The sequence below is a fragment of the Balaenoptera borealis genome (genome assembly GCF_965194805.1).
Source record: "Balaenoptera borealis genome assembly, chromosome: 14".
Lineage (NCBI taxonomy): Eukaryota > Metazoa > Chordata > Mammalia > Artiodactyla > Balaenopteridae > Balaenoptera > Balaenoptera borealis.
In genome coordinates, this window is record NC_138875.1 from 79,155,901 (window position 1) to 79,169,947 (window position 14,047).

The 14,047-nt window shown below is 37.9% G+C and overlaps 1 protein-coding gene across 4 annotated transcripts in view; it reads right to left on the minus strand.

Annotated features, from left to right (window-relative positions):
- Window positions 1-13,488, minus strand: part of MED13L (mediator complex subunit 13L) — a 291,782-nt gene extending 278,294 nt beyond the window's left edge. For all 4 annotated transcript variants that reach the window (XM_082355688.1, XM_082355690.1, XM_082355687.1 and 1 more), the window contains exon 1: window positions 13,357-13,488. In XM_082355688.1, the coding sequence (XP_082211814.1) occupies window positions 13,357-13,428 (72 nt within the window). In that variant the 5' untranslated portion in view covers window positions 13,429-13,488. The remainder of the gene's footprint in view (window positions 1-13,356) is intronic.
- Between the last annotated feature and the right edge of the window lie 559 nt (window positions 13,489-14,047).

Here is a 14,047-nt window from a genome sequence, read left to right on the forward strand (position 1 = left end):
ACTTGAACCCATTTCTTTCTCTCTATTCCTACTGGCCCTGCATAATTTCTCAGATCTAGACTATTCTAAGAGCCTTCTCTCTGCCTTTGGTTTCTCCACTATTACAACCAACACTACACAGAGCCCACGTCGGTTTTCTCTCTGAAACATAAATCTTATCAGGTCATTATCCTCCTCAAAAGCCTCCAGGTATTCATTCCCCTGTGCATACAGAATAAACTTCCAGCTCCTTCATGTCATCCAATCTGGCGTCAAACATCACCTTTCAGGCTTGTCTCCTGTCTATTAAAGACTAAGCATTAAATAAAAATAAGTAAATTTAATACAAGAATAATTTCCAAGGATATCTAGAAATATTGTACGAGTTATTAATGTATTATTTATGTAATTATTTAGGTAACTGATAAATTTATTCATCTCAACCATATACTATTACCTCCAAACTCAAACTTCTACAAAACAGCTAAATAAAGTTCTATCCACCTAATGTATTAAAACTGGATTGAGCTGTTTCTATTTTCAATTCTAATATTAAAATGTAAGGTAGATCACAAGGATTTTAAATCAATAGTTATTTTCTAAAATGAATGTTAACATATATTGCCAAATTTCTCACAGTTTTCTGGAAGTTGTTAAAGTCAGCTCTTGGAGTTCTTAACAGTGTATCACATCTACCATATGAGAAAGTTTGACAACAAAATCAAAGTTACTGTAGGAGATAAGCACCTACCTTAGTGAATCCCATTTGTTTTCCATCTAGACTATTCTTTGAGTTTACCATATAAACTACCAAACCAGACTACTCATCCTAACACAGTCATTAGAAAAGTTTCCTAAGAACAAGTAAATACTTCTTTTTCAAATCAAATTTACAAAATTTACTAAAGAAGACAGTTTATTAGCTTACACATATCTAAGTATGGGTTCTCATGAGAATCATTCTGTTTAATTAAATGTTATAGGATCTTGCAGACAGACTCAAGAATAGCACCATCTGTCTGAGTTACAAAGCTCAGTTTCACCATGATAGCACCAAACAGCAACAAAATATTATTTTCATACATATCTCAAGTTAATTTATAGACAACTAAAGAATTTAGTCATTTGGGATCACGACACTTGATTCAATCCATGCAGATGATTACACTCTGTACACTCTGTATGTAAACGAATATACTTTGAAAAATGTTTTTAGTAACTTAGACTTTAGGATTTATATTTCAGAAGGTAAATATTTATGGTCTTTAGTAGCTATGATGTAGATTTATGCTCTGGTATAAATTCTAAATGTTAGACTGTTCAGGTGTTAAATAAATCTGTACAATTTAAAAGTGCCTATTATTTACTTAGCATAATTATCATTTAAGTAAATTTTCCTAAAATATCTATAGCTCTAGGATTATATTGCCACACTTTCTGACAGGATTTCAATTCCCATTTTTTAATGTGAAAAAGTATTTTAAGAAGAAAAGGAATTATAAATAAAATCATCTATGTAACATGAAAACCATTATTGAGAAAAACCTCATTGAATTCAAAAGCAGAAAATCATACTTGCCATTGCAACTCAATCTAAATAATATAGGCATGCCTGCTATAGGTAAAACATCCTCTGCACCTCCCCTAACACTGAATATTAAGGCAGACCATGAGAAATTAAAATCCTGAACACATATGAGTGCTAATCTTCGCCTGTGGAAGAAGCTGCTGAAGGAACATGTATGGGACACTGGATGACTTCCTAGGCAGTCTCAAATGAGTAAAGCAACGCTAAGTGGGAAAAGGTAAGTACTTTGGTCTCACAGACCAAACTTTCTGTTAAAACCTTAAGAAATTATCTCAATTTATTTATCCCAAGGCTCTTCTTTTTAATTACTTCAGTCTAGCCAAAAATGAACCTCAGGAGGATATCTAACGTTTGCTAGACAGACACAGACAGGGCACAACTTACAATTCTATTCCTCCTCTTATGATAATTTGCTTTGATCCCCAGAAAGCAAAAATGCCACCCCCACTTAATCTGTCCCAATATCTAGTCTTACCAATCAATGGGCCACTAAATCTACCTCCACTGAAACTGTACTGAAACAAAGCACACTGAAGCACTAGACAAAGAACCTGGGAGGCAACCGTACAAGCAAGGCTGGAACTCTTGGCACACATGCATAATGTATACATGCCAACAGAGTTGGCGCTTGAACTGCCCACCCCGCAGAGTTGAAAATCCACATGTAACTTTACAGTCAGCCCTCCTTATCCACGAACTCAATCAACTGCAGATCGCATAGTACTGTAGTATTTATTTATTGAAATAAACCCGAGTATAAATGGACCCATGCAGTTTAAACCCATGTTGTTCAAGGGTCAACTGTATATCCAAAAGTAGAGTTCTTCCCAGGATTTTTGCTCATCACCCGTAAGACCCCTATCAGAAGGCACTAAATTGCTGACTTAAGCAACAATTTAGAGCAGAAAGCAGAACTAAGAGAAGAGAGAAGAAAAGACACTGACCAAAGAAGTATACTTTAAAATTTATAAGACTTTCTGGGGTGGCTGACTAAACTGTCTCTAAAAGAAATTCCATAGGAAAAGGACCAAAAAAATATTACAGACAATGGCATCAATATCTGATTCATTTCAAGGGGGCTTATTTTGAAAAAGGCTTCTCATTTGGGCAGATGTGTACCTGTTCTGGTGTGACTAGCTCAAAATCAGTTTCATAACTGTGAAGTGTACAACCGAAGGAGGTGACATTTGACCTACTTCAAACAACCATTAAAGGAAAATAAAAACAAAAATGGTTAATAGTAACAAGCACATCAAGTAAAATGCACATTTTTTAGCTAAAAAATTTTTTAAATGTTTATTCAGGCTCAAGCTCAATATCTTTAATCTGTGAATTTAACAAGCACTCAAGCTACAACTGAGATTGTCCACACTTATTCATTTCTTATATGCTCACACCTTATTTCTCACAGGTGTCTTGCTCTTTTCCAGTGCTAACCCCATCACCTGGGTTCCTAATACCATTTCCAGCCAGATTGTTTCATCAATTATCAACTTTTCTTATATCTTTCATCTTTCTTTCCATCTCTCCACTACTGTTGCTACTAATGTATAAACACAAATGAGGCTCTTGCCTTCTGAAAAATTTCCTTCATCTACCTTTCAATCTCTTACCTTCCCCACTCCCACATGACTGCTTGCCTCACATCAACCTCCTTCAACTGAAAAGTGTACCATTCATTCATTCTGCAAGCCACTGTAATCCAGATTCTACCCTCAACAGTCATATGTAATGATTTCAACTAAGTACCAAGCTGCCCAAACAGCAAACTTCCTCATCTTTCACTCCTAACCTCTCCCCTTCAAGGTCCACCACAGTTGTCTTTGAAAATTATGATTATTATTTTTTTTTAATTTTTAAGTCAGATAAAGCAAATTATATTGCCTACTGAAAGCACATTAACATATATATTCATGACTTAAATGTCTAGGCTTCATGAGAAGTAATTCTGGATCAAAATCTAATTTGTTTTAAATGAACGAAATATTTTAAATGATAGGTTACACAGTTCAACAATTCCAATTTGTCTATGTAAGAGAGCAATCCTAGAAGAGCTTTTAAACATATTAGTAAATATAATACCATTTAACACACTTGTTTTTCCTCAATTCATTTCTCATAATAGTTTCTATATTGTCTTGGATTATCTCCCGCTTTTAGTTTCATATCCCATCTGCTCATTTAAGATTCACGTCTGTCCAGTTTCTGAAATATTTGTCACTTTAGTCATTAGCATTTTGTGTAATATAGCACTGTTTTTTTTAAAGTTCAGAACCGAATTATTTTAGAAAACTGATTATTTTAACATCACCATTTCTTAACCTAAATCAGCCTGCCCACACTTGAAATTTTCCACCTAACAAAAACCAGATTTCAATAAGTTTCTGTACTGTTTTTTAAAAGGAAACCAAGAAGCAAGACCATAAATTAGAAGTGCTCTCCTATATACCACTTCAGGAAATATTCTCAAGGACAGACCCAGAGCTGTCAACTGAGCTTCCAAAGAATATCCTTTGCATTCCCCTCTAGCAAGCCATATCCATCCATTCCTTCAAGATCCAGTTTAAAACTCCTCTTCTGAGTTTTTCTGGCTGAGTTACTATGCTATCTGTCCATGCTGCTTTCCCTCTGCACTTACCATCTACAATCTTAAAAACTAAATAGTATATGTAGGTCTTTATCCTACATATCAGACCCTTAGCCCTTTTGTAAGCCCAAGCCCGATTTCAATCATTTCTCATGTATGTACATGACTGGAAAATGAATATATATTGTCCTAAATTTCTCAAGCATAACATACAAAAAATTAATGCCTAAATACTAATTTATTGGTTACACCATCCAGTCTCACCCCCAATTCCCTTTTCACTTCACTGAGGCTCGTTAAGTCCTCATTTACCACACAAAATAGCAAGTAGAAAGTTTTTCTCTAGGGGTGAGTGAAAGAGGAAAGGGAAGAGCTAAAGGGCAAAGAAATACAAAATCTTTTCCTGATGACATCACAGAACCTATCACTATTCCCTACATTTTAATAAAAGTATATCAGTAAAGAGGAAGCAGCAGAGCAGCGGATACCTTCAGGTAGGGATGGGAAAATCGGCTTCAATCCTTGCTCCAAAATTGCTGTTCTTCCCATTGGGAAGGAACCGCCCTCACCTCTCAACACCCTCTTCAAGCCTCTCTTTCAGACAGCAGTCCTCTCCTAGGCCTTGAAGTGGGCCTAGAGTCTGGGTCATCCTCACTCCCACTGCCTGCAGCATCTAAGACGGGTTTTAGGGAGTGCCTACTCTGATTGCCAGCAAACTACTCAGAGGAAAGGTACTCCTAATATCCTAAGCTTTCCCATAAAAATGCTCCCATAAATAGCATTCAAGTTCTATAACACAAGTAATTAAGCACAATACAATAGGCAAACCATCATTTGTAGCAACAGAATTAAGGGTAGGTTTTTATGTGAAAGCAAACTTACATACAAATTAACTTTTTCTGATATTTAGAATGCTGAAACCCACCTACATGTAAAATTCTACACTTTGGATAAAAACTTAGGACACTATTCATATTCGACATGACTAAGACAAAAACTACAGATGGGGGAGGGACCTTCCTTCCTTCAACAAAGTCTAAACAATATTTTTAGATGTTGCCACATTATTAAATGGAAAATAGAAACTGGCTGGTAGCTGAGGATATATACTTTGTTCAAAACAAAGTAAGGGTTGTGACATGTGTGTCAAACTAAAACATGATTTAGTCTTTAAAAAGAAAAAGATATTTATTAAGTACTATTTCTGACATTCCCTGAGACAACTCTCAAAATGTTAATAGCACTGCTATTTAAAGTTCAAAGAGCACTCCAGAGCTGCCAAGGAATTAATAGCTTAAACTACTAAATAAGAGCCACGGTTCAATCTCCAGTCTCAGCCAGTCAGAGCTCAGGGCTGGTACAGCAGAATCACCTAGCTTATTAAAGACACCACACAACTGAGAATCGTATAAACAAGTGAAAAGTTGTTAACATCTAAAGATGGCTTATTTACGAAGAAAAACAGAAGAACAATTTAATCTTCTGCTCACGCCAAAAAAGCACAAATACAATATAGCTGCCATACTTAAAATAAGTAATTTTGCCATTCCAACTTCCTGGTTAACTGCCTAGGGCTACTCTATAATTTCAGTTGTAATTTGCCAGAAGTCTCTTCCTATTAACAAACATTATCTAGTCATCCAAAATACTTTTCTTAAAAGATACTCAAAATGATTTTTCACACCTCCTGACCTCCATATTTCCTTCAAGTTTATAGGAGGAACTGAGGCACAAAACCATTATGCAAGCAAGGAGATCTAGTCACTAGTAAAAAAAAAAAAAAAGTTTGAATACCACTCAACTTTCCCTATTACCAACCGGTTTACTACCCATTTTACTGAGCTCATGCAAAGTAATCTTATAACTGAAGGTTGACCAAAAGCCCTCTTATATGGCTTAGAGAATGGAAATGAAGGAATTCTGGATCAAGCCCCAAACAAAATCTCCAACAGGTTCCAAAATCTATAGGTTGCCTACCACATTAGACAAAACCTAAATACTAACTGAATTCCTATTCCTTTGAGGTATAAGCGTGTCTCCCTTGATCAGCTGGAATTCTTAATAAAGATTTTCTAGAACTCATCTAAAATATTACCAAGCCACAGTACATACAGCCTAGATAATGTATATTCAGAACACAGAGCTAAACAGCTAAATAAATGTTTAAAATAATAATAAATAACATACTGTGATCAGGACCTAAATGGGCAATGAGAAATCCCTTAGGGAACAAGGTGGTGAAGATAATAGTTGTCCAGTCATTCGTTCATTTAACAAAGAGTTAATTAGCACTTAACTGTGAAGAGAATGGAAAGATGACTTAGGGTCATAGCCCTACAGAAGCTCATATGATTATCAGAGGTAGACAGAAGGAGGTACACGGAAGGAACAAGAGTCACAAGTTCTATCTGTGGGAGTCTAGGAAATCTTCACAGCGGAGGTGACATTTGACCTCCTTAAAAGATGAGTAGGATTATGCCAGACATATACACGTGCAAAAAAACTAGGAGCTGGTTCCTGAGTTGGATATATGTATGTTCTTCCTTATTTCTCTTTAGGACATTAACATTCAATCATGAGAATTACCAACACAAAATGTTTTTTCACACCAATTATACTTTTGAATACCTTATTACCTCTCAAATTAAGCGCTGATGGACAGTGGAACTATATGAGGAAGCTTTAATGTGTCTTATGCAAAAATACTTCCTCAGAAATGTATCAATGATCTTGGGGGGGAGGGGGACCACAGTTTTCATGCAATTTAATACCTTTTACATGATCAATCTTTAAAATTTCCACTCAATATCATAAAGAATTCTATGCACAATTACATATTTTATTTGAAACGAATCACTTCCTCAAATTTAATTTTAATATCAAATGTCTTAAATATATCCAATTAATGTGGTGACTTAATACAAATTAAGAATTAATTATTACAGTAAAGAAATCTAGTCAAGACTGAGAAAAAATATTTACCTGCAAACCTACCTAATTCTCTTTATCTTCCCCTTTTCATTTTTTTAAGTTACAAATCTAAACAATGTAAAATAAAGGCACAAATGAAATTTTAAAATAATCAAGTCAGGAGGTTCCTTTAACAGTAATGGAATTTCACTGTACTGGAAAAAGTACAAAATGCAGAAAGCTGTCAACCAGGGCTCTGTGCTGTTTCACAGTAGTAGAAATACGGTTTTAATAAGTTTCTACCACAATTCATCTGGAATGAGAAAATAAACACTCAGAAATATACATAATAAACTATAGAGTATGAAAATGCCAGTGACATAAACATTCTCACTTGGACACCATTGATTCTTCTAATTCTCACCTAGAAATTAACGGAAAAACTTCATCTTTCTTGACTAGAATCCAAATGCACTCTAAAAGACATTTTATCAGCTTAAAAAAGGAAAGCAACTCTACTCCAACAAACATAACTAAAACATGCTAATATAAATGCAAGTAAAACAGAAGTTCCTAAAAGAAGACTATGATAGCCAATTTATGAGGACAGAATCCAACGATTTCAAAAATTAAGTAACAAAACACTGTAGTAGGATGGGGAGCTACCTCTGAAATAAACACCAACCATAACATTTTAAAAGCATTTAAAACTATTTTTGTATCAGCTAAAGCAAAGATAGAAAACTATACTGATGTACATAAGTGACTTTATACTAAACAAAAATTGGGCAAGCATATATATATTTCATTCATGCAAATGAACGTGAATTTACAATTCCTCATTTATGTTAATATTTACCAAGATTAATGGAAAATCATCTCCCCTATGTAATGAAGTGAATTCCCCCAACAGAACAAAGCTAACACCTTCAAATCTTTCGAATAAACAATGAAAGCTTATACTATAAAAGGAAATTATCTGAACAGGATCAGAAAGTTGTTAAATGATTCAAGTGGGAAGAAAAGTCTGAAATTCCAACACACACTACAAATATTGATTCATTGACTCCAAATCTCTAAGCAAGTCCTATGAAATAAATGTGAGTGCAAATTTTTTTTTTTTAACTATTCCCACAGCACATTTTTAGGCTATCTACCTAATTACCTCACTTTGCAATGCATCAAATGTAATTTCTCGAAATAGCAATGTTTATACAATGACAAAATAGGAATTCTGGTGGCTACAACACACACGGTTTGTAAAGCAGATTAGCACACAATACATTTTAAATAAGTGACACTAAAAGAAATGTCACAGAAATCCTTTTTCTCCATTTCTAATAAACGGCTGCAATGCACAGCTCAGTAACAATACCTAATATTCAACCATATTACTAATTCTTATAAACTTTTGTCTAATCTCTCTCACTAGCTAACTTCTGTGAAATTAATACATCACCCTCTTTCAGAAAAAACAACAACAAATCAGTACCTTCTACTACTATTTCAGAGGAGGAGATTATTATTTTCTTCTACTGAAAATAAGTGAAACCATTCAGAAAAATATCTAGCCTGCGAATTCCCTGGCAGTCCAGTGGTAAGGACTCTCTGCCAGGGCACGGGTTCGACCCCTGTTCAGGGAACTAAGATCCCGCAAGCCAGGCGGCATGGCCAAAAAAAAGAAAAATATCTAGTCTACCTTTGAATCAAACTTTGAGGAAGAGCTGAATTAACTGTTCATTAAAAAAAAATCCACATAAACAATCTTATTACTATTTACACTGAATTTCACCTCAATTTTAAATAATTTAACAAATATAACTATAGAATATGCCTATCTTTTGCAAATATATGATAAAGAGAATATAATATAAACTGGTGACAGTATCTTTCTTATTAATCTCAAGAGCAGAGGAGACCTTTGAAAGTGTTTGATGAATACAATTAACTCACAATTAACTAGGCTAAATTAGCCAGTGAACAAAAAAGATGAATCAATCTTTCCAAACCTAATTAATATAATCCACTACTATAACTTAATGTTAATTAAAAGAATGCCTTAAGAGATTTTTTTCTCCAAATACCTAACACAATCATGAAAAAAAAATGCCAAAATATTCCAAAGAAAGTGCTAAACTACATAAGCACCTGGCATAAACTCAACACTCATTGTCCTAAGGCACCCCTCCCCTGCCTTTATTCTCACAAAGAAACAGCCCCAACCTAACTTCCTCTCAATGAGCACTTCAAGCAATAACACAGACATATTTTGCAGCATACAAGTCTTAGGTACATTATTTTCTCTTTAAAATTATGAACTCATCACACGTACAAATGGCTCTTTAAAACGGTCCAGTAAACTGCTACACTATGCCTTAAATTGCTGTCTATTATGTACTTAAAAATATTTACTAGCAATTGGAGGTTAATATGGCAATTATTACTGGGTAGCTATTATTGCTATTAAAAATATATAAATACTGCAACACCATGTGCTACTAACAACAAAACACTGAACAGAAAACATACATTAGCAAATTATAAACATTTTCATTAAACAAAATGAACCATCATGAAAAAAAGATGCTTTACGTGTAAATACTAAAATTGGAAATTGGGATGAAAAAATACCCTGTATATTTACTGGCACTTGAGAAGATTAATCATTCCTTCTTCCTCATTTTCAATTGATAGTCCTCCCCATCTGGTTCTAACTCAAAAGAATAGATCTCAAAGTTTCTATATTTACAACTATCTTCCTTCTCTGCAAAAAATATAATAAATCTCCTCAGAAAAAAGAAAGCAGGTCAACAACAGATTACCTTAAAATCTTCAAATATAGAATGAGTGGTCCTTAATAGGAATTATGTACTAATGTGTGTTTCAATTGAGGAAGGAAGAATGATACCATCCCCCAACTACCCCATAGTCCGGAAGATGCTAAGCAAATAAAACAACATGAATGTGGAGCACACACAACTAAGAATTAGACTGCTGTGTGTCAAAGAATATATACTTAAATCTAGTTAAAGGACACAAAATCACTTTTCTCCATATCACCTCGACTGAGAAACAAAAGTAAAGAAACAAAACTAAAGATATACGTACATCTGGAAATTATAATATGTCTTTCCACAAGGGTGAGTTGACATACCATAGGGTGCACTGGTACACTTTCCAAAAGGGCAGATTTAACACACTTAACGGAATTATAACTGTGTGAATATATAACAAGAGTCTCCCGGAAATGTGATGGACAGCATGAGAAAACAGTTTTGAGTCACAAAGGCACAGCCAGGCATGCATTTAATGCAGTAGCTACAAATTTCACAACTGTAAGAATAAGAAACACATACAATGACCCATATCATATATACACAATGGCATCTTTCACATGTTAGGAAAAGGGGGCAGGGGGTGACAAAGAATTTAGGAAATGTGATGCCATGCAGCAGAAATATCAGAAAGCAAAATAAGTAAAGGACTGACAAAAACCTTAAGGCATCTGACTGTACAAATCAACTTTTGCTAAGCCATATGAACACCTCAAGGTAACAGAAAGTGGGTGGGTCATTACTGTGTTACAGAACTTTATAATCTCTAGCTTACATTTCAATCTACATTAATATGAGTATCTAGGTAAATTCTCTATAAGCAATACTTTTCTCTGCTCAAAAAAACTGCAGGCCAAAAAGAAAAATACATGCCATTATAAAGCACCAAGGGTTCTTATAATACATGCTTTATTTTGAACGGGTAATGATTTTATCTCCTTTGGAATTATTCTATACAATGTACTTCAGGCAACATATTTTTGATATTCCAGGTTGCTACTATATCTAATTTACAAGAAAATGCTCAATTTGGAATGAGAAAAATTTACAATATCAGCAGTTCTTTAACCCATTCGTAATTTTTTTAATTAGCACCAATCCACCCTCCACCTAAAAGAGAATGTAGACATTCTATAGTCCTTTAAAAAAATCAACCCATGCATTTCTGCATTTCAAAGTTGCTACCTAAAGAGCAATTCTGTTTAAAAAAGAAAAAAAAGTATATTCAAAAATCAATTCCTGGTTTAAAGAGGTTTAGGAGAGAAATACCCAAAGCACAAACCTTTAGTCAGTCATAAAGCACAGAGTCCGCTCCCACAAATTGTTTCTACAAAAGAATCTTAAACATCTTTATCTCTATCAACATTATCATCCTTACTTAAGCTTTAAAAAAAAAAAAAAAGAAAGAAAAAGAAAAAAGGTAGAAGAAATGATATATACTAAAGACTGGCTACACATGGATTTTCATTTGTCTACAAAACATACTGTATATAAATTAGCCACATATATACAAGCCATTACCAGTCAGCATGATATATGGTAACTTGGGGGATCTCTCCTCACTAATATTGGTCTACTTGGTTATTTTAATTCCCTGATAAAGTGTCAACGTGGTCACCAGCCGCCAAACAAAAACCTTTTAAATACCCCTTAATCAATATGTTTGCTAATCTATGGAAGTCCCTGAATCTGACTAATACTAAATGATAGACTGAGAGAAGAAAACAGGAGACAAAATGAGTTTTATTCCCATATATCAAAAGATCAAGGGAAAATTATCACAGTACGGAGAGTAAGAATCGCAACTTATAATTGAATTTTAAGATTAAATATCCGAATAAAAATGTTGGAAAAAAAAAATGACCTGATCCTTGTACACAAAGCACAGATACTATGTCACTCGGTCTTTGTAGGTAAAAATCACGTTTTGACTTTTTTTATCTGCATAATGAAATATATTTAATAAAATAAAGCTTCCATTTGAAAAGTTGGCAAGAATTTGTATTTCTCCACTAGTCGCAAAGAAAAAAAAAAATCTATGCTACCCATAATTAAATGTAACTAATTACAATTTGAACACTAAATTATTTATCCAGTGTAAACAAGGATTAAGAGGAAATAAAGCTCTATCTACAGCAGAAGTTACAGAAAACATTTCCAAAATGCATGTTCCCCAAAGCCAGTCCCCCCAAAAGGGTACACAACTTAAACTAAGTTGGGTTTTTTCAAGCCTAAATTAAACCGTTCAGCCAATTTTCCAATTATATTCTACGCTTGAAACATAATTGCCCTACATCTGTTTACAAATCTTTGCTCAATATTTAAACAAATTCGTAGTCTCCCGGGCACATAGCTCTACATACAGTAACTCATGCACAAAGCACATATTTAAAGACCACGCACTGCAATTATTAGCCTAAACGCCAGGTTTAACAACGTGAATGTTTTCAGAGCTAGGTAATACGACCCAATAAAAAGCAAAGATGGCATTTACCACCAAATGTCACTGCCACCGCCAGGAAAGAGTTGCTGGAGCCCTATGCATTTCTAATTTCGATGAACCTAGACGGCGTCGTCGGGTGCCAGGCTTCCAGAAGAACAATTGACACCCTAACTGCTTCAAGATTAAGGCAGGCGATTCAAATCCGAAGGAAAAGTTGTCAATTATCAGAGAGACAGCGCGAGAGAGGCGAAGGCAGATAAAAGCGATGTTATCAAACCGCCCAGCTTGTTGCTTTTGTGTGTGTGTGTGGATTCGTTGTTAGGAGAGAGAAAACAGTTTTTAAAAGACACAGGAGGAGAGAAAGAAGAAAAAGCTTTCTCCACCTTCCGTCGGCTCGGTGCAATGGCTTTACGGCTCTCCAGCGTAGTAAGCCCCGAGAGGCAGACGGCTGTCGATGTTTACAATCCCGGGAGCTTCGGGTGCAAGAGTCCTTTACTGACACAATCGCATTCAATCAACTGTTTTCGGGCGAAATTGCAGGTGTCATTATGGAATTTTTTTAAAATTCAAAAGGCGGGCGGGCGGGCAGCCGATCCGACACAAGGGGGAAAAAGCTGCTTATCGCAGGCGCGGGCATCACAAGGCAAAGCCTTCCACATTTAGGGAAGAAAAGGGGGGAAATGGGAGGGGAAGGGGAGTGCGATTGCAACAGAGGGTGGGCGTTCGAAGTGCGACCCAGAATCCGCAGCTTTGAGACTTCCACATGCAAATTCCACGCCGAGCGCCGCGCTCACAAATGATTTTTAAAGAGCCAAATAAACACTGGATGGGATCCAAGGCGAGGGAGAGACGATCCAAAAGGGGGAGAATCGGCGAGAGGCGAACGGCGGGGAGAGGCGAGGGAGGGGCGAAGTCCCGGCGGCGGGAGGAGAAAGTTGGTCGGCGGCGGAGGTCGGCGGCAGAGGTCGGGGACCCCCCCCCGACACAACCCCCTCCCCGCAGCCCGACTACTCACCAGCGAGAAGAGGTTGGAGTGACAATCCTCCAGGCTCGCCCCGTTCGCCACCCAGTTCGCTGCCGCAGTCATGATCCTCCGCGAGCCCGGCCGCCAGAGCGGGGCATGTCGGAGCGAGGCGTCCGAGGCGAGGCCGGGACGGGCGGCGGCGCCTCGCCGGGGAGCGCGGGGCGGCCGGGCCGCCGCCGCCGCCGGTGGAGGGCGCGAGGGCCGGCGGGCGGGCGGGAGGCGCCGCGGCGACGCCGCGCTGGGGGCGGCGGGCCCGGGCCGGCGGGGGGGTCCGCGGCGACCGCGCGGCTCCTTCCTGCTCGGGCGGCGGCGGCGGCTCCCGCGGCTCCAGCGGCGGCGGGGGGCGCTGTCCGCGCGGCCCGGCGCCCTCCCCGCCTCTCAGGGCCGCCGCTGCCTCCCGGGCCGGCGCTGCGGGCCGGCCGCCGCCTCCGCCTTCCCTGTTCCTCAGCCGCCGCCGCCGCCGCCGCCGCCTTGTTTATCTCCAGCCACCGACTCCCCCTCGGCCCCCGCCGGCGCGTGAGGGGAGGCGAGCCCCGGAGTCGCCGCCGCCGCCTCGGAGCCGCCGCCGCCGCGGAGCGCGAACTCGCGAAGGGGGGGGTGCGGACGAAGCCAGCGGGCGACCCCGGCAGCCGAGCGACGTCCCCTCCTTCCTCTTCCTCCCCCACCCCCCCCTCCTCCCCAG